Below are 25,919 nucleotides of genomic sequence, written 5' to 3'. Positions count from 1 at the left end.
ACTAAGACCAACATTATGGTATTTCTTTTCCATTATCTTCTTCACTGGTTCCTCTTCTTTAAAGGTAATAAAGCAGAATCCACGCCTCTTATTGGTCTTGTTGTCCATGGGGAGCTCTATGGATTCCACCTGGGATCAAATATAAAATAAAAACTTAGTTTGCATTTTACTGACATTAAGAGCACAAGTTGAATGGGGGAAAATGCAAAAAATGCCTCTACTTTTCATCCTTAAAGGGTCTACATCTGGGAGACAATGGTGCATGGTGAGGATACTACAAACTGGAGAGCATATGCCCAACAAAGGTGGAAGGTATTATTCAGTATTAGGCAACGAGTGCTATACAGGAAGGCTGTTCTGAAGCTGTTTGAATTGGCAAATAATTATGCAAATTTTTGTGGGAAATTTCTCAATCTCTAAATAATAGCCAACAAAACATACATTCTTATTGCATCAAATAAAAAATGTCTACAGGTTGTATCTCCAACACAAGGTTCATTGTCCTCAGTTTTAATCCTTACTTTTAATTTAATCAATCTTCAGTTTTAAATAAATCCTTAATTCCTAAAAGGAACCTTTATCTCACTACTTCACTAATGTATATATTAGTCTCATAAAATTAGCACATATACATGCGATAGAATTAAGAAGGCACTCCTTTCCCATATTCAATGGAAGTTTCTATGTATCTCACATAACTCAATCTCAATTTCTTTTAGGACACTTGTGTTACTTCTATTTTTATTTCTTGACTAATCTAGTGAATTCCTTAAAATAAGAATGCATGTTGATCTCATCTTTGAGTACCCTGTGCCCAGTAATAATTTGGATATGACAGGCACTCAATAAATGAAAAAAATGGAACCATTTAACCTTTGAAGAGCTATAAAAGGTTATTTTCCAAAAACTTACTCCAAAATCAATTATGTAACCTATACCAATTTTTAATAGCTTTGAAAAATCGACTTCATTTTGACTATTACATTCACATTAATTTTGACATAAACTGGGGTCAAAATATAACATACCTCACCAAAACCACCAAAGTACTCCCTTATTTTCTCTTCAGGTGTATCTGGAGAAAGGCCACCAACAAAAATTTTTTTAACAGGCTCTTTTGTTTTCATGGCTTTGGCCCTTTTAGGATCAATCACCTTCCCATTCAATTTATGTTCTTTCTGATCCATGACCTAAAGAAATTGAAGTTTTTAATTTTAAATATGTATTAGTTTTAACTAAGGTTCACATAAAATTAACTTATTTAAAAATAAGTTATATAAATACAGCAAATGGCAGGCATATGTTGGACTGGCTCAAGATTCAACTGCCAAGTAACATGGCAATGTGACAACAGCTAATGTATTAACCTAAGGTCAGCAAGAATGCCACAAGTGAGAAAGGGGGAGGGAGGGGAAGGCAGCCCGCACAAATTTAACCAACTACTACATAACTATCACATCTCAATTACAAGCAATATAAACAAGCATGTATGCTACCTCCCCTTAGCCCAAGACTAAAATTTAGGATTAGATCAAAAGCTTCTTGTGTAACAAATCTGAAAATCTATACATCTGTAAAACTGTCACATACACTTTTAAAATTCAGGCTCTGTAATAAGCCTTAACGATTTTTAAAGTTAATTTTAATTTCGTAAAACCTGTCATACAGGAGCTATTCAGTGAACAATTCTTGAATCTGAGCCTTCCTTCATAAAATGCATTGACAAACTCGGTATTATCAGCTGTTTTAATTTTTTTTCCAATTCTGGTTAGGTATATATAGTGGTATGTTATTGTAGTTTTAATTTGCATTTCCCTTATGATTCATCAAATTAGAACACTTTTTTCATGTTTAAGGGCCATTTTTTAAAAAAAACGATATGCCCATTGACATATTTTACCCATTTTTCTATTATCTTTTGAGGGTTGTCTTTTTTCTTATTGATTTGTAGAGCTTTTCAATATTCTGGATGAGTCCTTTGTCATATACTTTCATTGCAAATTTTTTTCCCAAATAATAACTAACTTTCTAAGCTCTCTGGATAATATGTCCACACTAGTTTTTTAAAAAAACTCATGTGGAAGACGGCATAAATAACTTCAAAGTATCATTTATAATGTTTTGATTGGTAAAAATGGCTATGACATTTTCCTTATTACTCGCCTAATATTTTCCAAATTTTTATCTTATAAAAATAAAATTTATATTGAAAGCAAAGAAAATTTTACAGCAACTTTTTATAATTGCAAAAAGGGACCTTAAACAATGAGCAAATTCAATTCTTTTTATCACACTATCCACATTTTAGTAATTTATATTACTTATTCAAATATTACTAATTGATCAGAACACATAACACACTACCTTATCTACACTCTCCGACTCTTTAAATAGCACAAAGCCAAAACCCCTTGATCGCCCTGTGATAGGATCTAACTTCAGAGTGCAGTCTACAACTTCACCAAATTTGGAGAAGTAGTCCTTCAGATCTTTCTTTGTAGTGTCCCAGCTAAGGCCTCCTATAAACATTTTCCTGTGAAGACAAAAATCAGTATTACAATACTAAAAAAAATTTAAACTTTGCCTTAAATATTATCAACATCAATAATACACACCTTTTCCAAACTGCACCAAATTTACTGGGCAGTATCTTAAAATGTCATTCTTCCTATATAGCCACACATAAAGGACATCCTATTCCAAAGTTTTTCCTAATCACTGCTGCTCCTGGGTAATTACAAAATAATGAGCAAGCAGCAAATTAAGTCTTAAAAATGATTGGAAAGATGTGTCCCCAAAGTAAAAATATCATACATTAAGTATTTCTTAAATTACAAATTAAATATTCATTAACAGCAAAATACAGAATCTTAGCTTCAGATTTCTCAAATCTTCATTAGCTTTGTCAAAAGGCTATGCAGTATCCACTAATCCGAGCAACCAGAATGTGTCTATGCTGAAGCTCCTACTCTACTTCTGATTCAACAGCTCTCATTTTAACAAAACTTCTTAGCACATAAAGCAGAAAATTCTAAGTCTCACAATTAAGTTGTGAACCAACTTTTTTGATGTGCTAAGAACACTTAAAAGATTGCAAGCAATCTGATAAACAAAAGAAATGGTCACTGAAGCACAACCCAGTAATTAACCTAGATGATTTCTTTACAGTAGAACCTCAGTTAACCAGCGGTAATATATTTAAACCTTTAAATGCAAAAAGTGACAGTTGGGTGAATGGAAACAAACCACCAAGACACTTTAAGACCAAAGCTGTTTATTAAAAAAAGAGAAAGGTAAAATCTTAAATTACTTTTTAACATTACTACAGCAAAAGGCCATAAAGTTCTGATCTGGCAGCTCTTTGATCCTTTTTACAAAGACACCATTACCAAAAAAGAAAAGAAAAGAAAAGAAAAATGAGAGGCTATCACCTCTTCATTCTTTAGAGATAGGACTGGAGATTTTTATTTTTAGGGTAAACTGTCAGAATTTGTTATGTGAGGACTAAAAATTTCTCCATGAGAATAAAAATTAAATGCTTGCTCAGTTTTTTCTCATGTTTATAACTGAGGCTGGGGATAGGGGTATGGTACTAACTTCCAGCTCTAGAAAAGAAATTAAAGCAGGCCTTTCAGTAGGAAACATCTCCCTCTTGTGGGGTGTTAGGATATTGCCACTAAAGCCCATTTTTGGAACAGGAGTCCAATTGTTTCTTGAATCAAGGTCTTGTTTCTCCTCCCCAAAGATGCCAAATTAACTGAGGTGTTACTGATCTTACTATTTTATAAAGTACTTATTTTTATATCTAATGGCAGAGTTAACTTTTAGTACAAAAGAAGTCTTACTTTCAGGCATACCGTAACTCCCATTTCAGGTTTTCAACTTGCACATGTATTCTAGAGCTGGACCGTTTACTTACATGCTTATTTTTCAGAACTATCTCAAATATTTCCATGTATGAAGTCACATTTATAACCCTTTTGTATTTTATAATCAAATGAACAAAACAAAAAAATCCATAATGCTGCACAGGTATTTTTAACGTTTGTCTATTGCCAATTTCATGTAAATTTTTAAAAAGAATTTACCAACAATTATGCATATTTCATTCAAAAAGAATGCACTTTCTAGTATCCCATTCTTATTCATATAAGTTGCTTTAAACACCTTACTTTTAACCTAGACCCAGAATCCTTCATAGATGAAAGTTTATTACCAAATTTACCCTTTAAAATTGAAGAGGACACGGCTATCTTTTTAAAGATGAGAAAGAGAACTATAAAGCCATGGATGGCCTCTTGCTCAGATACCCATGACAAGCTCTAGAACAGAAACACTCCAATTAAGATTTAATTATTAAATTACCAGTTGTGATTATTACAGAAATTTCCCATCAATAATTGAGCAAAAACAGTTTGGAAAAAAATATCTCAGCCTGCTGAGAATTATAAACAAAAGCCTTATTTGAAAAAGCTAAAGTTGAGAAGCAAGAAAATTCTGTTCCTCAGAGAGAACTAGTTTTTATTTTATTTAACCAAGGCAATATTTTTATTGGGAAAGTACCATATAAAATAATAGAAAGCAATTTTTAAAAATAAACACCAAGAATGAGGCACGTCCTACTCACTGGCCCCAAATGTTTTACACAGCACAGGACGTCAAGTTTTCTTAATTAGATAAGCACATACTATTTCATCAATTGGGCCAGTAAAATGCATAAACAAACTCCCCACCTTTAGCATAATCTTTAATACTTTCCTATATCATTTTTTAGCCTAAGTTAAAATTTTAATATGCCTACATTAAAACTAAAGTGGTTTGTTGAAGAGTCTAGCATTCCAAAGCCAATGAAATCTCATTTATCCAGAATACTAAAAATCTGGTTAACTATAACATAAACATTATCACAGTGATCAATAGTTCTTTAAAAATTGGAACAAAATACATAGTAAAACTTCAGATAACCAGCACCTTTAGAGAATGACAAGCCAAGTATTTCAGAGCTGGAAGTTCCACCTTAAAGCATCCCTGTCATCCTAAGATCCCTCTCCAATTTTTTTTGACTTTCAACTATTTGGAACAAGTTTTTTTCCTACAACATATCACACTCTTCTGCCTTCTTAAATAAGTAATCAGAACTTAACACCCTAGAATAGATCTTCACTAATATATTGTGTCCTAAGGGTCTTCTGAAATGAGGTATTAATGTACTAACTCCATCTCACTTTTTAGTTCTTTCAACAAGTTCTATTTTCCTTTTTGCTAGGTTAATCATCATTTGCTATTCTAATCTTTTCTAACACGTTGTAAAGTAGAAGTAAATCTGAGCAAGAACCTAAGTGGCCATCCTTTGAAAATGTATTACATCTATCTAGGCAGCACAAAAGCCCCTTTGTCTTTTTCCTCTGCTCTAATAAGAGAAAGTTGTTGAACTGTTAACCAGGCAGGTGAATATACTACACTGAATATAAATTATGCCAAATCCATTTCATCTTTATTATGTCAAGTCTATTAAATCCATTCCATCTTTATTTAGCAGGCATGCCAAGTCACAACTGTATGGTACAGTGGGAAAAGATCTATTTATTTAGATAAAGGAGAACTTTTATTTTAGCCCTTCTAGAACATCAGCATTCTGACATGCTCTCTCAAATCATGAGATGACATAAGGCAATACTAATTTAAGTAATCTAAATTTCATATGACTGCATCTTAAAGCCCAATAAATTTATGGTCCCATCCAGATTACTTGTGTGATCTGCATCAACACAAAGCCTGGCTTTAAAGTACCTGTCACACTCCTGCAAGGAGAGGTACACTTTCCAATAAAGTAGAGCTAGAATGACAGAAAAATCCTCAATAGCCAAGCTAAAACTATATTACAAGACTTGTCTAGGTAGCAACAAAAATGGGTCCCTAATACTGCAATACAAGTTTAAAACCTGATTCTAAGTGAATAGTCCCACAATTAAAATGTAAGACTTCACTTGCAATATTTTGTTAAAGGTTAATTTCTTACTTCTAGCAATGAAATTAGCACCTCATGCAATATAGCATTCAAATCTACTCAAAAATTGAAGCTTCAACACTTTTTTACAGATACTGATGTTACCAGATTATAAAATTAAATGACAAGCATGAAGTTACACAAGTCAATGCAGATGACCCATCCAAGAATTTTGCCTCATTTGTGGGACATTACTCTATCACCTTTTAGAGAAAGGGACCATAAGCCAAACTGCCTGGGTTTGCCACTTACTAACAATTTCTGACACTGCTTCCCCATCTGTAAAATGAGGACTAATAGCCTACACATCACATTATCTGCAGCAAATATTAAATTGAGCTCAAACACTTACAGGCTATACAACAGAGCATCATTATGATACATCCTAAGTACTCAATAAAAATAAATTATTTAGAAGGGGCAAAACACAATTTAACCACAATCAATTGTTGATAACAATCATCAGTTTAATATCAAGCAATTATTTCAATTACTCAATGGCTTAATTTTTTTTTTTTTTTTTTTTTAACTACATGGGCTATATGAAGTTGGTTTCCAACATTCAGGGAAACAAAAAAGGCAAGAATGAGTTTTATATGAATGGATCTTAGGATTATTCCCTTCAATGCTACAAATTTAAAATAATCCAGAGAATTTTAAACAGCCCAAGTGAAAAACACAGACTAGAAATTAGGTCATCTAAGACCCTTAAATAAAATACAGTTTCCAAAAATATCTCTATTCATCTATACATAAATGCCAATCATGTTAAGTAAAAATCATTTCAAATCACAAAAGGTGATACATACAGAGCTGTCCTGGCTGGAAGAAAATGTTCTCTTAATTTAGTCATCTTGTTTTCCCCCCACCCAAGTAATTTATTCTATGGACAATTAAATCGCTAGATTTAATGTGCCACGGTCAACAGTAACTATTTTAAAGATACCTAACAATCTCTACTGAGAAACATGACAGCTTTAACCATCTTATCACAATAAAACGATAAAGCACTGCACTTCTTCACAATTTTGGATTAGGGACAAAAAAGCATTTAGTAACTTTTGAACACTTACTACAACTCATGCAGTTTCATAACAAGTTCTGACAGTTTAAAAAAGTGGTTAATGGAATACACAGTTCAGCTATATAACAATGACTGACCAACCACTGTCACCATTTATGTTATAGAAGTACACCATTAATCCTCATTTGAAGAATTTTTCTAGTTTGTTTTAATTACTCCTTAAAATCCTAAAATGATATAAACTATAATGAAATCTCGCAAACACTTAAAGATCAGTATATTTCTTAGAAATTACAAATTTTAAAAGTCACTAGTTACCTATAACGAGGAGATTGCTTTACAACTAGTTAATTCCACATGGTAGGGTAGAATGTGTATAAAACTATCCTTGGAAGTATTCTGACAAAATTAACAAAAATAAACTAGCATTTTTATATCAGATCTCATACACAAAAGACAACTTTTTAACTATAAGTATTAGACATTAAAGTCTAAGGCTAGCCAAGAAACAAATTTTTCAAAAATGTTTTAACTGATAAAATCTAAATCTCAGTATTACTGCCCATGATTAAGGAATAGATAATTATCCTCCCAAGCTGTCTATATACGTTAAGATAACATTTTCAAGGTAATCATGAAAATGAATTCTACTTTTATTCTAGACTAACATATAATGGATAAAATTTTTTCAAAGAAAATTCCTATAGCCTAGTATATTAACATTGCTTCATACTTTAAAAATAAACATAATTTACTATAAAAAAGTAAATTTGAAAAAGAACATAAATTAAACATGAGTTGAGTAAAACTTAAATGCTTAATCCCAATGTCCTTTTTTATTTCATTACAAGAAAGCGTTGTTGTATTTCACATTTTTTTAAATAAACTCAGCTTTATATTAAACTCCCCTTTACCTAGAGTTTCCTTAACCTAGAAAGTTATGGTTCTGGTTAACTGAGATTATCATACATTCCAAAGTTTTATAGTTTTATACTAGATATCAATTTAGATACCAACACTAAAATCAGAAAATGATTTTTACTTTTTTTGATAAAATTTTATAATCTTACGATGCTTTACCATTACACTGTCAATATTATAAGGGGAAAAAAGTAAGAAATTACATGTCATTCTCTGTTATTTGAGTACTTGCTGATAGTTTTCATCTTTTTCACAAAACTATAAAATGTCAGGATAGGAATATTCCTGGTTGTTGACTCTGTGGTCACACCTGAGGTCTAGATAAGCAGGAGTTTACAGTACATGACCCAATACTTAGAACTGTGTTACCTCAATAAAATTATCACCTTGATTATTGGCCCAAAACTGGAATACGTGTCTCCTCACCCAACCCCCAGTTATGCATTCTTAAATGCCTAGCTCCATTGTACAATATAATACTCCATAGACTAAAATATGCTTACCTTTACTCCACAGGAGTAAATCACTGGCAGTATCAACTATTAGGGCACCGGATTAAAACACACAAGCTATCAAAGCAGGCTATGTAGTCAATCTTCCTGTGGTGAGCATTGTTTCCAACACAGAAGTCAGCAAACCAAGTAACAAACATGTTATATTACCTGAGACCACGCTGTTGGAAGGGAACAGAAAGAGATCCCAAGCTTCCAGCATTCAGTTCAGGGCCCTATCTACTAAAACGTAGTGCTAAAGTCAAATCAGACTTTGACTAACACAAGTTATCTTCACTCCATTTATGAATCTGCACACAACTGTGATGTGGTTTTACGTGAAATAAGAAAAAAGTTACACTATTCCTTTATAAGTGCTTTCAAGTGCGGCATATATCATCACTTGAAGGCTAAAACTATTTAACTTTCATATTGGACATAAATCACACAGCACAATGGTAGGCTTGAAATGGCAGAATACCCAGGCAAATTAAAAATATATACTTAGTTTATAAAAGGCACCAAATGCTTTGAAAATAAACCCAGGTTTAAGCCAAGTACATTTATCTCAAAAATAAACAATGAAAAACTTCAAATTTTCTCCAACTCCGTACCCAAAAGGTCAGTTTATTGCTAGTATCTTTCAAAATAGGTAAGAATTTGAAATTTAAAAGAATCTAATATCCTCTTTTATGTTCCTTATCTTAAGATTTGGGGCAGCAATTCTTGCAGGTTTAACACTAGAAACTTATCAAAAGTCCCACAGAGCACTTAAATTGAGATCAATTGGCCATGTAAATAAACTCAAACTACTGAATCAAAAGGCAGCACCTGTAAGTTTGTCATGACACTGCCCTGAAAGTAATTAACAATTACAAAGCAATGTTCAGATTGTCCCAGAAGCTCTAAGGTACAGATAAAAACACACATTGGTCCATTCTTTTAAAATTAGGTATGAGACAACCTGGAAGTTCAAAAACCTCCCAAATGAAAATGTCCACACTTGAGCTTATATACTGACAGTTATAGGACTAGACCGGTCCTTTAGAATCAGAAAGGCGTTGCTATACTTTGCCTGATAAATGAATTGGGACTATTTTGCTTCTTGCCCATCCCAGTACAAGCAAGTCAATGTACCTACCTTGTAAAACTGTGTCTGAAAGCTAACACAATATTCTAGTTTTCCACATTATCAGATTTTTAAAACTCTGCCCCCGGGTAGCTTGCTACATGGCGTATCATTTTGCCAGATACTAAAGTACCTATCCAAAAGAACTTCAGCACTGTAAAGAACAGAACAAGTCAGCACCATAGAGAAAAATAGAAAATTCCAGTAGAATCACTTATAAACAAAAACTAGGAATACTGGTAAAGTTGAAAAGATTAATAAGAGTTGCATTCGGGACATTTTACTGTGGAAAGGAATATTATCCTAAAGTCCCACAGTAAACCACAGAAACATCCTCTAGAGGTAATGACAACTGCCAAGTTTCCCTAAAAAGCAGCTTTCAATTTTCACATTAAAAAACAAAACTAAAACCCTGTACATCTACAAAAATGGGGATTTTTTAAAAACACATTTAGGATGAAATTATAAACACTTTATTCTCAATTTAGGGAATGCATACAGAAATGTGCTTAATAAGTTAAATTTAGATGACTTTATATTTAAATAACCAGTCTTATTCTCACTTATTGAGACTACATTATGAAAACTGTTGCCCAAAGGCCCTCAAAGTGGGAAACAGGGTGCACTTTCCAGACACCAAAACAAAACAAAAAAAACAAATATTTAAAGGTCTTTATAAGGGGTTTTTTTGGCTCAAAAAGAAAAAGAATATATGTAACTAGAAAAGTATAGATAATTGAATAGTCATTAAGAAAAATCAAATATTAAAACTTATGAACAAAATCTACATTTATAACGCTTGCTTCAAATGAAGCACAGTAAAGTCCTATTTTCAATGGATGGCAGTTGGTCATAATCTAACACATTTACTATTATTCATTCATTTTCTTCTAAGAGATCACCCAAGAAAGTGTAAAGTTAGGTAGCAGGGCAAATATAATTGACTCAGTGACCTTCAAAATAAGTTTATGATATCAAATTACTGAAAACAATTGCTTAGAAAAATTTGAAATACATAATGTAGTAGTAAACAAGTCTTACTTACAATTTAAGCTTAAGTTTGCCATTCTTAACTACGCAGTGAAAATGTACTACTAGTCACCAAATAAAAACTAATCTAACACATTGTTATTCTAATCATAGTCTTTCATCTTTTTTTCCTATTTGCTTTTCCTTTAATCTACTAGTGCCAGTCTGCTTCATTTCCAATATAAAACCAGGCAGTTTTAGTGGATGAGAGTACATTAACAGGTAAACTTTATGTAAAATTAAAAGCTTTAATCCCAAATGGGCTCTTAAAATAGAACGTAGTATTTATATGAATAAGTCAACTATGTGAAAATTACTTATTCACCTGTGGCCCTCCAAACTCCAGTGGTGGTGGATACAAACCCCTGGAAAACTCAAATATGCTCCTGAAGGCAAAAGTTGACATTTAGGGGAGAGGAAGGACAGGATAAAAAGAATACTCAACCTACCAGCCTTTCAAAGAGAAGTCATGCAACAATGAACACATGTCAACCAAATATAATTAACATTCCAGCCAAATCATACTGAAAATCAAAAAGGTGGTAAGAACTCTCTAGTGGAGAGCCTTTATCAGCCCTCCCCTGAATGGTTCATAACCAGTTCTTATTCAAGTTATATTTACAAATATGGTGATAAAAAGCAATCAAATTGTTTGCATAATTCATACACAGTGCTACTTGAAACTGCTTTACTTCTGATACGTCCAGAATATCAGTATATCATGCAAGACACTTTAAACACAAGATTTTCTAACAAGTAACCTTCAATATTTAGTATCAAACTTAAAATTACAATACAAAACATTTTCCATCGACTTTGAAATTACAGTAATGTTTTTTCTAGCACAGATATAAATATCATTATTTATACTTAGCTTAAATTGGCCAAACCACAATTACATGCATTATCACAGACCAAAAACCATATAATGGCATCAATTTTGCCCAAAGATTACACACAATGCCTAAAACGATTTTATATCCCAGGTACAAAATATCCTACTGTAGTAATGGCTAAAACTTCCTGGGGATCAATGGGCAAGTAATACACAGCCTTTGCATGTTATGGCTATTTGAAACCCTTATAATACAGAAATAAAATTTAAAAGTTTTACCATTCTTCCCGCTGTGCCGTCGCTGCTTCAGAGTGTCGTGGGGAGGAGTTTGAATGGCTAGGGAATTAACAACCGGTACAGCAACCAATCAAAATTCTAGTTTTAGTTTTCGACAATGTTAGGGTTAAAAACTTTAATTCATTTACACTTCAGTTCAACAGTAGATAACTAGAAAGGCAGCTGCTTTGTGATCTGAAAACTCAAGGCTAATAGAAAGCCTGCCATAACAACAAGTTACACAATTAATCATTTTGGTGCCTCTGTCCGAAGAACAGAATTCAGAAAACAAAAACCAAAATGTTAAAAGCTTAAATTTCCAAAAATTTAACATTATTTTATTAAATTAAGCTATACATAATTCAAGATTAGTTATTTTTAATTAAGAAAGCTAGTTTCCCCTCCCACCTCCACTCCCCCAAAACCAACACAATTGACAAAACAGCCTGATGATGAGCCTGCCTAGGCTGGGAATAAATCATATATTCCAAAATGCTTCTCCCACACCCTCCAAATTTTGTGTTCTCTTCTCCAATAAAGGAACTCGTGCTTTCCAATACAGGATTAAAGCAATATTCTATTGCTTTTACCACACCTCTCTCCTTGTTATAGAGAAAAAATTCACCAGCACCCCAACATAAAAATGACTGAACTGTTATCCCCGGATCGGCAATCAGTAAAGGGACAGGAAGAAAACCCAACCAAGAACCCGATTTAGTCCCTCCTTCTAAACTCCTGCTAGCTCCCGCTCGCAAATGCTGCATCTTAATACAACTTAAACGCAGCTTTAAGCAATGCATATAACTGTTATTCAAACTGGAGAAAGCAAGGATTATTTGGAAAGCTGCAAAAAAAAAATTCAATTCGTGAAATAAGGCAGGTGGATCTCCTTTCCAACAGTAGGTTAGAGAGCGGGAAGGAGAAATCACAAGTCAAAATGGATCCTGGACACTGAAAAAATTAACGTTTCTAAAAACTGAAGTTACTCAGAAAAAAATAAGTTAAGAGAACAATCTGTAAGAGAAGTTCAAGTAAGGGAACCCAATAGCTGAGGGCGCGAAAAGAGTGCGCGGTTAGAATAACTCAGCGGGGTGGAGGAAGGGCAGCCCGCAGGCTGAGAGGAAGAAACACAGCTCCAGTCAAGTGCAGGCCCTGCGGACAAGGAACTTAAACAAGGCCCACGGAACCAATGTACCAACAGGCGACTCGGGCATTTCACTAGGCCCATTTTGTTCCGTAGCTTGAAATACAGGGCCTAGGCACTCATGCCGTTGTGTATAATGTACAGCGCATGAAGCAGAAAATGAACAGATCAAGGCAAAATCTTCAAGATGCAAAAAAACATTCGGCCTAAAGCCGAGGCGAGAGTACAAGGGTGGACGGCCCTCTACAAGATCCCAAAAGCATGTGTTCATAAAGGATCTCATAGTCTGGGATGCTGGAGTGAGAATCCCCAGATTACCCTTAACAATTCAAGAATAAAGGCTTTTGTGTCTGTTTGCGTTTTTATGCTCGGGACTTTAGAATATGAGAACAGCGGGAAAAGGAACAGTACCTCTCGACAGGCGGGAAAAAATCCCGGCGGCTAAATCGGTGGGAGGAGACCCACCGCGAGGGAGGGAAGGAGGGCGGGCCAGGGAGCAGCATGGTGACGGCTAAAGGTGGAAACGTGTGTGATGGGGGAGGGGGTGATAAGCAGGCAGAGGGAGAAGGAAAAGATGGCCCGGGGAAGCCCAAGGGGAGCCCTAGATAAAGATGGGAAGAACAGGGCAAAGAGGCTGCAGAAGGGGCCCGGAGGGTGGGCGGGCGAAGAGCGGGAACGAGGCCTAATGGCGGGGGAGAGAAGGGGGGATGGGGGACTAGTTGGGCCTGACTATCCCGGGCCGCCCCTTACTCACCCTTCATCCTCCTCGTTCTTACTGGCGTCGATCTTCGCCCCCTCCGACTCGGCGCTGCCCCCTTCGGTGCCTCCGGCCGCGGTTCCGCCCCCGGTCCCAGCTCCGCTTCCCGCCGCCGCCGCTGCCCCCTGCGCCGCCGCCACCATGGCTCCCTCCTGCTCGCCCGCCGAGCCGCCTACCGCCGCCGTTGCCACCGCCGCCGCCCCGTCCCCGCCGAACTGCTCCTCCGACATAGTGCTACTGCCTCCGCCGCCGCCGAGACTACACCCGCCGCTGCCGCGAACCGAAACTAGCAGCAAAGTAATCCCCGCCGCTGCCGCGCGCCCGCTCTACCTCGCGAGGCACACAAGACAGAGAAGGCGCGCGCGTGGCTGCGAAAGCTCCTGCGCCTCTCCCTGGCCTGCCTCTCGCCTCCCACTCTCGCGCGGCGCGCACTCCTGCTCTTTCCGGCTGCACTTAAAAAGAAAAAGCAGCAGCGGCGGCCCCTCTTGCCTCCTCCTCGCTTTAATGGCGCCGCCGCGGACCACCTAAAATGGCCGACGGAAGAACGGCGCGTCCCGGTCACGTGACGTGAGAGCGCGCCCTTTGCGCCTCCCCCGCCCTCAGTACCGCTAGTTTTTTTTCTCCCCCTTTCCTCCTCGGTCCCGCCCTCTCGCTCCCCTTTTATACCTCCCTCTCACGCGCCGCGGCGCACAGCGTGGGGTCTTTAAAAGGAACCGGAAGTTACGTTCTCTAAGACCGCCGCGCGGAGACCATCGAGAACAAGGCGCGCTAGTTCGAAGGTTTGGCTAGAGGGGCTCCTTTCCTCTGCCCCCGCCCTTCCGAGAGTTCCTGGAGTCCGCTCACCCTTCCCCCTCCTACCGGCGCGGAACTTGTGAGACCGCGTGGGGCGGGGGTGTGGCTGTATCTCCCGCGACTTAGCGGGCCGCACCTTCCGGGAGAGTGTACCCAGTGGGTCTCTAGCGTGAGGCGGGGGAAAGGAAACGCACATCTGGCGGCCCCTTCTGACCTATAAGCGCCCAGCCTTAGAAAGGAGGTCGTTCTGAGCTGTCGACCCTGTGCCCCGAGCTCTGTCCTCGGTGACACGTCGCTCGCCGTACGCGGGCCCGCGCGTGCAGTACTGCCGCAGCTCTTCCGCCCGCCGTCGCCGGCCCCGACCCGGTGACATTGAAGTTTCCCCGCCGCAGCTGCACCCCTGACTGGCAGGCCGAGGCTGCTGACGATTGGTTTCTTTTTAAGATTAGCTTTCAAAGTAAGATTATTGCTTACCCGCTTTTCTTCTGAAATTTTTCGGGGAAAGAAGCAGGTAATTGGCAAATTTTAAGGAACAGGGGTCTCTCTGCTCTGCCACCTTTATTTGAAGATTCTGAAACCTACCACCACTCTGGTAAACTAAGAGTTGAGAAGTGTAAGGATAAGGATTCGCGTAATGTGTTTAGTCCTTGCACTAAATAGAATGTATAAATGCCGTGCGTCATCTTTATGAAGTTTCTGAGTTTGTTGTATTGTAGGGGTTTGCTTTTGTTTTTTTTAAACACCACTAGGGGTTTCATGCGAGACAATTGTAAAGTTACTCTTTAAGAAGACCGCATAGAAATGCCAAATGTCTTGGCTGGAAACCAGATTATTCGGACTTTGAGGTTTGCAGCTCCCTGCAGTACATCTAAAAAAAATTTTAAGTTTCTAGTAATTCTTTATCCAACAAATATTTGCCTGTTCAGGCAAAGGGGAAACAAAGACAAATTTGCAAAATATTTTGAAAACCTTTGTTAAATAAATTTGTATTAATTGGACATGATCCAAAATTTCAAAGGATGAGTGAAAATAACTTCTTACATTAATCAAGGTAGCAGACTTTGCATTGCAGAATAAGAATACAGAACAGGGAAGCAGATGTAACTCAGTAGTTGAGCAACTGCTTCCCATGTACAAGGTCCTGGATTCGGTCCCAGGTACCTCCTTTAAAAAAAAAAAAAAAAAGGTTTAACTTGGAGCAAGTGGCAGTGACTTCATTTACTTTTCCACCTGCCAAAATATCAGCCACGGAGAAAGTGGGTTTTATGCTCAAACCTAATATTCCAAGTTAAAGACAACTAAGGATCTACTGAAGGAAGGTCATTAGACCCTGTTCTAACTTCAAGAGAGGATGGCTCTGTGAATTCTCCCCTCCACCCTTAGTAATAGTGACTTTCCCTAAAGATTAATTTTAATTCACATGTAACCCCATAGCTTTTGGACTTAATGGAATTTATATATTTTTTAAAAAGCCTAGAAATCATTTTAAAGGTAATAGTTTTACTTTATCTGCTGTGTTAGTATGTATGATGCCACATCACTCATAGCCCTTCACATTATGGTGGAAATCTCTCCTTCCTACCCCTACACCCACCCAAAATTCCCCTTAAAATTCATTTAACTTCAACCTTAGTTCTTTTCATATTCCTCTCCTCTGCTTAATAAACTCCTCCCCCTCCTTCAAAACCCCAATAAAGTGTTAGTTTTAATCTTTTAGATGGTTTGGACTTAAACTCTGCAAAGGAGGCAGGGGGATACCCTATACTCAAAATTTTGAAAGTGAAATATGCCATCAATTGGCAATCTCGGCTAGGCAGTGTCTGAAATAGTAGTAAGAACCCACTTCCTATTTGAGAATGCATACTAAGCCTCTTCTACAACTGTGATTAACAGTCTATACCCAGCCTGAACATTTACTCACTTGCAGAGCACCCTCAGGATATAAGCATTTGTTAATGAACAGTTAGCTTTCCGTTTTAGGTAAGGTGAAGCTTCATCCAGTGAACCTTTCCTATCATCCCTGGTAGTTGTCAGGAAGCTCTAACTTGACTCAGAGAAAGGGGAAGCCCTATCACTGAAAGGTCAGGTTTTATTTCAGCAACACTTTACTGCAAAGGGTGAGTTACTGCCTAACTGCAAGGTATTGATAAGGTGCCTTTAGGTGCAATTAACAGAAAACCTACCTCAAAAAGGATTCAATAAGGAAATTTAGTAATCTTACTCCAGACCTATGTATCCAACTGCCTACTTGATATCTCTACTTCCAGGCATCTGAAGCCTAAGATGTCCAAAACTGAACTCAGCCTTCCCTATATATCTGCTTTGGTCTTTTTCAGTAAATGACACCTCCACCTGCCCATATACTCTGACCAAAAATCAAGATACCACTCCCTCCTTTACCCCCCACATCCAATCAATCACTAACTCCTCCTACCTCCAAAATATAACTTGATTCATTTAAAATGCTTCTTAGAATATAAACACTGGAGTTTTTTCTAGTTAGATTTATTCACATTCAGCCATGCAATATGCAGCATGGTACTTTAATGTTAAGAATTTTACTGGCTTGGATTTCCATTCAATGTTATTCTGTGTCATTTCCATCTTATTATGTCTTCCATCTTATAAAAATTTAGTCTTATCTCAGATTTCCTCCCTCCTCTTCCCCATGTAATTTACAGCCCTCTTGATCAGTTGGGCATGTTTCTGTGAAAGTCTTTTTTTATCTGGTCTTTAAGGGATGCCCTTTATCTGTAGCCAAGATACCAGGTTTCACTATTAGTTTCCTAGGGCTGCCATAATAAAATGTCACAAACTGGGTGGCTTAAAACAGAAAGTTATTCTCTGACAGGTCTGGAGACTAAAAGTCTCTCAAGTGTCCGCTGGGTTAGTTCCTTCTGAGGGAGAATCTCTTCCATGCCTCTGTCCTAGCTTCCATGGTTGCTGGCAGTCCTTGGTGTTCTTTGGCTGTAGACACATCGCTCCAATCTCATTCCATCGTTTACATGGTATTCTTCTTCTGTGTGTTTATCTCTGTGTGTCCTTTCCTTTTAAGGACACACTGGTCATTGTATTTAGGGCCCACCTTAGTCCAGTAAAATCTCATCTTAATTACACCTGCAAAGATCAAGACCGTATTTCCAAATAAAGTCACATTCACAGGTACCAAGGGTTAGGATTTCAATATGTCTTTTTTGGGTGGGACACAATTCTACCCACAAGTGTTCAAGCATGTAATACAGGAATACAAATTCTGTGCAGCTAAGCATTCACATCACTCCTTGTCTCATTTCCAAATTTCCATTGAAAACAAAGTTGAGAATGCTGTTTGCACTCCTAATACTAAGCTTCTGGCCCAGCACTTCAAAATCCATTAATATACTTTCAAGGTCTCTTCCAAAAGGGATGGATGACATTTCCCACAAATCAGTAAAAGCAGATAGTGACTGTGGAGTTTGATGAGACTGTAGACCACATATCACTTTCCAGCAAGATGCCCCAGGAAGACAGCATACCTCCCCATAGGCCACAGCAGGCCCCAAGGCTTCCCCTGCCTCAGAAAGTTGCCAAACATCATTCAGTTATTGAACAGTTTACTGCAGCCTCTTGTATGGCAAACAGCATGATAAGCCTAGCATGTAATCAAAACAGTCCATCTCTTTCTGTCTTCAGTAACGTGTATCTTTACACGGTATACATCTTGCAGAGCCTCATTATCTTATATGGCATATTTTCATTTTAAAATAAATACATGAGTACTGTTCATTATAAAAATCCAGACATGGAAGCAGATATGGCTCAAGCAATTGGGCTCCCATCTACCATATAGGAGGTCCAGGGTCTGATGGCCAGGGCCTCCTGGTAAAGGCAAGCTGACCCGTGTGGCAAGCTGACCCACACAGAGTGCTGCCCTGCACAGGAGTGCTGACCCAAACGGAGAGCTGGCACAGCACAATGACGCAACAAAAAGATACAGCAGATCTGGGAGCTGAGGTGATACAAGAGAATGATAACCTCTCCTCCACTCTGGAAGGTCCCAGGATCAGTTCTCAGAGTTGCCTAATGAGAATACACGCAGACACGGAAGAACACACAGCAAATGGACACAGAGAGCAGACAATGAGGGGAAGTGGGATAAATAAGTAAATCTTTTTTAAAAAAAATACAAATATATATTTTTAAAAGGAGGGGAGGCAGGTGTGGCTCAAGCAGTTGAACACCTGCTTCCACATGGGAGGTCCCGGGTTCAGTCCCTGGTGCCTTCTAAAAACAAAAAACAGCAAGGAAACAAACAAAAAACCCAACTCAGGGGAGCTAATGTGGCACAGTGGTTGAGCCCCAGTATCCCACACACGAGACTCTGGGTTCAACCCTCCATTCAGGTACTTCAATCCATCAATCAGTCAATCAATCAATCAAAGGAAGTCGTCACCTCCCCATCCTTTCCTTTCCCTCTCCAAAAATAAACATTGAATGATACCTCCATTCTTGAAATTTACCACTAACTTCTGCTTGTCTACTTTCTTTGCCCTCTTTAAACACTGCTACAGGAATTTGTTCTTTGGCCTCCTCTTACCATATATAAGTTCTATACTATAGCTTCAAATACTATCTCATATTGATGATTTCTTTTTATCAGTGTGCTTTATAACCACTGAGTACAGTGTGTGATCAGATATTCACAGTGGCCTGCAAGCTGCCAGGCTATCTATCTCTAAAAGCAAACAATTAGTAAATAATCCAGTTCACAAGTAAAGAGGTCATTGGTGGGAAGTGGACTTGACCCAATGGATAGGGCATCTGCCTACCACATAGGAGGTCCGTGGTTCAAACCCCGGGCCTCCTTGACCTGTGTGGAGCTGGCCCATGCACAGTGCTGATGCACACAAGGAGTGCCGTGCCACCCAGGGGTGTCCCCCGCGTAGGGGAGCCTCACGCACAAGGAGTGTGCCCATAAGGAGAGCCGCCCAGCGCGAAAGAAAGCGCAGCCTGCCCAAGAATGATGACGCACACACGAAGAGTTGGCACAACAAGATGACACAACAAAAAGAAACACAGATTCCCGGTGCCACTGATAAGGATAGAAGCGGTCACAGAAGAACACACTGTGAATAGACACAGAGAGCAGACAATGGGGGTGCTGGGGAAGGGGAGAGAAATAAATAAATAATAAATAAATCTTTAAAAAAAAAAAAGTTTATTGGTTTTGGGGTTTTTAAAAAAATTTTTTTTTTTAGGTAATTGGTTTTAATTTTTGAAAATCACTCACCTCCTTCCACCTCATCCAGTCTTCACTCTTCCTTAATTGTGCTGTGACTTTTAAGTTTCTTCACTGACTCCTTGATGTCTCTGACAAATCATAATCTAGAATACTTTTTAAGTTTCCCACAATCACAGCTCTGAGTTCAGGTGATTGAATGTCTAATATCACATAAAGAATTAAAAGTTGGGAAGCAGACTTGGCCCGGTGATTAGGGCATCCATCTACCACATGGGAGGTCTGCGGTTCAAACCCCGGGCCTCGACCCGCGTGGCGCTGGCCCATGCGCAGTGCTGATGCACGCAAGAAGTGCCATGCCACACTGGGGTGTCCCTGCACAGGGGAGCCCCACGCGCAAGGAGTGCGCCCCGTAAGGAAAGCCACCCAGCGTGAAAGAAAGTTCAGCCTGCCCAGGAATGGCGCCGCACGTGCGGAGAGCTGACACAACAAGATGACACAACAAAAAGAAACACAGATACCCGGTGCCACTGACAACAACAGAAGCAGACAAAGAACACACAGCAAATAGACACAGAGAACAGACAACTGGGGCAGGGGTAGAAGGGGAGAGAAATAAATAAATCTTTTTTTTTTTTAATTAAAAGTTGAAAGGCTAGTTGAATAACATAAATTTATATTTGCCACATTAGAAGTTTTTTTTTTTAAGGCTAATAGCTAATTTCATTCACCTGTTTAAGTATATCTGGGCAGTTTCATGTTTTTTACTATTGTGAATAAAGCTGCTATGAACATTTGTGTACAGGTTTCTGTGTGAACATAAGTTCTCATTTCTTTGGAATAAATGCCAAAGATTGCGATTTCTGGGTTATATGGCAAGTACATGTTTATTTTTAAAGAAGCTGCCAAACTATTTTTCAGTGTAGCTGTACCTTTTCACATTCTCATCAGCCATGTTTGAATGATGAACTTTTTCTATATCCTCCCAGAATTTGGCATTGTCACTATTTTTTATATTAGCCATTCTGATAGGCGTGTGGTGACATCTCACTATGGTTTTAATTTGCATTTCTCTGATGGCTAATAATGTTGAACAACTTCTCAAGTGCTTATTCACAATCTGCATATCCTTTTCAGTGAAATGACTATTTCTGTGTTTTGCCCATTTTCTAACTGAATTATTTTTCGCAGTTGCATTTTAACATTTTAAAATATATATTCTAGGGCAGCAGACTTGGCCCAGTGGTTAGGGTGTCCGTCTACCACATGGGAGGTGCACTGTTCAAAACCTGGGCCTCCTTGCCCCGTGTGCAGCTGGCCCATGCACAGTGCTGATGCGTGCAAGGAGTGCCGTGCCATGCAGGGGTGTCACCCGCATCAGGGAGCCCCATGCACAAGGAGTGCGCGCCATAAGGAGAGCAGCCCAGTGCAAAAGAAAGTGCAGCCTGCCCAGGAATTGTGCCGCCCACACAGAGAGCTGACACAACAAGATGACGCAACAAAAAGAAACACAGATTCCCGTGCCGCTGACAACAACAGAAGCAGACAAAGAAGACGCAGCAAATAGACACAGAGACCAGACAACCGGGGTGGGGGGTGGAGGGAGAGAAATAAATAAAATCTTAAAAAAAATAAAATATATATTCTAGATACTAATCCTTTTTCTACGTGTGGTTTGCAAATACGTTCTCTCAATCTGTAGCTTGTCTTTTTATTTTCTTCTCACAGACTTTCATAGAGTAAAAGTTTTAAATTTTGATGAGGTTCAATTATCAATTTTTCCTTTTATGGATCATGCTTTTGGTAGCAAGTCTACAAACTCTTTGCCTAGTTCTAGATCCCAAAGATTTTCTCCTATTTTTTTTAAAAGCTTTATATTTTACATTTAAGTCCATTATCCATTTTCCATTAATTTTTTTATAAGTTGTGAGGTTTAGGTCAATGTTCCTTTTTTTAATTTTCTTTTTTGTCTATGGATGTCCAGTACCCTTTGTTGAATAGGCTACACCAACCTCTTATCCTTACATACTGTCCCTTTTTTTTTTTTTAAGATTTATTTTTTTTATTTCTCTCCCCTTCCTCCCCCCCCACCCCATTGTCTGCTCTCTGTGTCCTTTCACTTTGTGTACTTCTGTGTCTGCTTGCGTTATCAGGTGGCACTGGGAAACGGCATCTCTTTTTTGTTGCGTCATCTTGCTGCATCAGCTCTCTGTGTATGCGGCACCACTCCTGGGCGCACTGTACTTTTTTCAACGTGGGGTGGCTCTCCTTGCAGGGCACACTCCTTACATGTGGGGCACCCCTATGCAAGAGCACCCCTGCATGGCATTGCACTCCTTGCACGCGACAGCACTGCGCGTGGGCCAGCTTACCACACTGGTCAGACGGCCCTGCGTATCAAACCCTGGACCTCCATATGGTAGGTGGATGCTCGATCAGCTGAACCACATCCACTTCCCATACTGTCCCTTTTTATTCCTTAAAGACTACTTTTTTAGCTATTAATGTGGCTAACTCCACTTTAGAAGAAATATTGAACCCAGAGGGAAGAAATGAGTGCAAGAGGCAAAGAGATCTTTGAAGCCAAAATTGAAAACTTAGAAAAATCTTAAATGCACAAATGTGATAGAGGTATTATAAGTTCATACAACATAAAGAAGCAAAAAATGTAGAATGGAAGAAACATGAGAGATCATCTAGCCTGAATTCCTCATTTTATAGATGAAGGAAATGAGGCCATTGAGGCTAAATGCCTTGTTCAAAGTCACCCACATAGTGAATGAGTATAGCTCCTGATACCTAGTACCGTGATTTTCCTAGAACATTCTGCATCTTCACTCATTTGGTGATCATGAATTATACTTAATTATACCCAAAGACTTAATCAATCATCCGCTTTGGTCACAGACAACACTTCTGAAAACTGATGACCGTGAAATTTTTTTACCATGAGTTAGGCAAAGAATAGACGCCTGTTAGGCTGAGTTATGCAATTGGTAGCCATGAACAAGTTTAAGTTATTAAATGACTGTTTTGGGGTTCTGGACTATATGCTGTTTATAAACAAACAGCATAGACAGCAAAGAAAAATATTTGACAAACCTACTCTATAATCACAAATTTGGAGTATTCCTGACTAACCCACCTCCCCCACACACAACACTTTAAATAACTGTCTCTTTCTATAATTTATTATTTACATTAATATGCCTTCTCACAAACTTGTAAGTATAGACTTAGGTTTACCATTGTGAAATGATCACTTTTTTCCTCTATACCTCATTTCTTTCATCTGTTAAATAAAGGAGCTGGGATAGCTGGCCAAAAGTTTTTTAAGATATTTATATTTCTGATTAACTATATTTAAGTTTTAATGTTAATTGAAAAATTGTAGCAAAATGCAGTGGGAACAGTTATGAACTGCCAATCAGGTAGGATTTCTTTATATATGTTGGATATTAGGACCCCATCAGATATATGGTCACCAAATATTTTCTCCCATTGTGTAGGCTGCCTTTTCACTTTCTTGACAAACTCCTTTGAGGTACAAAAGCTTTTAATTTTGAGACGGTCCCATTTATCTATTTTTTTTTTTTTTTTAGTTGCTCGTACTTTCGGTATAAAGTTCATGAAACCATTCCTACTACAAGATCTTGTAGATGCTTCCTTACATTATCTTCCAAGATCTTTATGGTCTTGGCTCTTCTATTTAGATCTTTGATCAATCTTGAGTTAATTTTTGTCTATGGTGTGAGATGGTATTCCTCTCTCAATCTTTTGGATAGGGACATCCAGTTCTCCAAGCACCATTTGTTGAAGAGTCCACTCTCTCCCAGTTGAGTGGGCTTGATGGCCATGTCAAATATCAGTTGACTGTATATATGAGGGTCTATATCAGAATTCTCAATTTGGTTCCATCGGTCAGTCAGTCTGTCTTTGTGCCAATACCATGCAGTTTTGACCACTATAGCTTTATAGTATGTTTTAAAGTCAGATAGTATGATTCCTCCAATTTCATTTTTCTTTTTCAGTGTGTCTTTGGCTGTTCAGGGACTCTTGCCCTTCCAAATAAATTTCATAGTTAGCTTTTCCAATTCAGTAAAAAATGCTGTGGTAATTTTTACTGGGAATGCAATTAATCTGTAAGTCAGTTTGGGTAGGATAGACATCTTAATGATGTTTAGTCTTCCTATCCATGAACAGGGAATATTCTTCCATTTATTTAGGTCTTCTTTGATTTCCTTTACCACTGTTGTGTAGTTTTCTGCTTATAAATCATTTACATCTTTAGTTAAATTTACTCCTAAGTACTTGATTCTTTTAGTTGCTATTGTAAATGGGATTTTTTTCTTGATTTCTTCCTCAGATTGCTTATTATTGATGTACAGAAATGCTATACATTTTTGTACATTGATCTTATAACTGCCACTTTAATGAACTCATTTATAAGCTCTAGAAGCTTTGTTGTAGTTTTTCAGGGCTTTCTATTTATAGGATCTTGTAATCTGCAAATAGTGAATTTTTTAATTCTTCCTTTTCAAGTTGGATGCATTTTTTATCTTTTTCTTGCCTAGGTACTTGAGAAAGTGCTTCTGACACAATGTTAAATACAATTGGAGTCTCTGAAGAGAAAACTGTTTGGAAAACCTACCAAAAAAATAACATTCCATTTGACTTATTTTATAAAAATATTTTGGGGAAATACTTATGGAAAAACACATGCAAAATGAATAGAAATGAAATGACCCAGCAATTTTACTCTTAGGCATATATATTTTTTTAATTAAGCTGTTTTGTTGAGATATATTCACATACCATATGAGCTATCCAAAGAGTATAATCAATGACTTAATAGTGTAATCACAGTGTTGTGCATTCATCACCACAAAAAAATTTTAGAACCGTTTCAGCACTCAAAAAGAAAAACACCCCTTAGCATGCCTTCCCCAGAACACTAATCTAATTTCATCTTTATAAATTGATTTATATTTACCTTTTATATAAATGGAATCATACAATAAGTTACACAATATATTCAGTTTATAGTAGTGCAATCATACAGTATTTGTCCTTTTGTGTCTCTCTTGCTTCACTCAACATAATGTCCTCCAGGCTGACCCATGTTGTCAAATACTTTATGACTTCATTTCTTATTACAGCTGCAAAATATTCCATCATGTGAATTCACCTCAATTTGTTTATCCATTCTTCAGTTGATGGATACCTGGGTTGTTTCCAACTTTTGGCAATTGTGAATAACACCACTATGAACATCAATGTGCAGATGTCTGTTCTTATCACTGCTCTCTATTCTTCTGGGTATATATCCAGTAGTGGTATTGCTAGGTCACGTGGCAAGTCTATATTCAACTTCTTTAGGAACTGCCAAACAGTCCTCCACAGTGGCTGTACCATTTTACATTCCCACCAACAGTGATTAAGTGTTCCTATCTCTCCCATCCTCTCCAACAGTTGTAGTTCTCTTTCTTTTTAATAGTGGCCATTCTAATAAGTGTGAAATATCTCATTGTAGCTTTGATTTGCATTTCCCTAATCATTAGTGATGTTGAACATTTTTTCATGTGTTTTTTTTTTAAGATTTATTTATTTTATTCCCCCCACCCCCCGCTGCCCCAGTTGTCTGTTCTCTGTGTCTATTTGTTGCGTTTCTTCTTTGTCCGCTTCTGTTGTTAGTGGCACGGGAATCTGTGTTTCTTTTTGTTGCATAATCTTGTTGTGTCAGCTCTCCATGTGTGTGGCGCCATTCTTGGGCAGGCTGCACTTTCTTTCATGCTGGGTGGTTCTCCGTATGGGCCACACTCCTTGTGCATGGGGCTCCCCTACACGGGGGACACCCCTGTGTGGCAGGGCACTCCTTGCACGCATCAGCACTGCACATGGGCCAGCTCCACACGGGTCAAGGAGGCCCGGGGTTTGAACCGCGGACCTCCCATATGGTAGACGGACGCCCTAACCACTGGGCCAAGTCTGCTTCCCTCATGTGTTTTAACTGTCTGTTAAGTCTTTGCCCAGTTTTTAATCAGGTTGTTCAACTTTTTATTGTTGAGTAGTAACATCTCTTTATATATAATGGATATTAAACCCTTATCGGACATATGATTTCCAAATATTTTCTCCCATTGAGTCAACTGCCTTTTCACCCTTTTAACAAAGTCTTGTGAGGAGCAAAAGTGTTTAATTTTAAGATCCCATTTATCTATTGCGTGTGTTGGATATAAGGTCCAAGAAACCACCACCAAATACAATATCTTGAAGATGTTTGCCTACATTTTCTT

General features: G+C 38.0%; 1 protein-coding gene across 5 annotated transcripts in view; it reads right to left on the bottom strand.

The window, feature by feature from the left end:
* The window catches only part of HNRNPD (heterogeneous nuclear ribonucleoprotein D), a 23,584-nt gene extending 9,603 nt beyond the window's left edge, over positions 1 to 13,981 (bottom strand). For 3 of the 5 annotated variants that reach the window (XM_058296505.2, XM_058296506.2, XM_058296509.2), the window contains exons 1-5: positions 13,611 to 13,981; positions 11,716 to 11,772; positions 2,365 to 2,533; positions 1,029 to 1,190; positions 1 to 129 (exon numbers count right to left, since the gene is read on the bottom strand). The exon at positions 1 to 129 is cut by the window's left edge and continues 3 nt beyond it. In XM_058296505.2, coding sequence (XP_058152488.1) covers positions 1 to 129; positions 1,029 to 1,190; positions 2,365 to 2,533; positions 11,716 to 11,772; positions 13,611 to 13,843 — 750 coding nt within the window. In that variant the 5' untranslated portion in view covers positions 13,844 to 13,981. The remainder of the gene's footprint in view (positions 130 to 1,028; positions 1,191 to 2,364; positions 2,534 to 11,715; positions 11,773 to 13,610) is intronic. The other 2 variants (XM_058296508.2, XM_058296510.2) reach the window with 1 other exon arrangement.
* Between the last annotated feature and the right edge of the window lie 11,938 nt (positions 13,982 to 25,919).

The sequence above is a fragment of the Dasypus novemcinctus genome, chromosome 1 (assembly GCF_030445035.2).
Source record: "Dasypus novemcinctus isolate mDasNov1 chromosome 1, mDasNov1.1.hap2, whole genome shotgun sequence".
In the NCBI taxonomy this organism is placed as follows: domain Eukaryota; kingdom Metazoa; phylum Chordata; class Mammalia; order Cingulata; family Dasypodidae; genus Dasypus; species Dasypus novemcinctus.
This window is presented reverse-complemented; position numbering and strand designations above follow the sequence as displayed.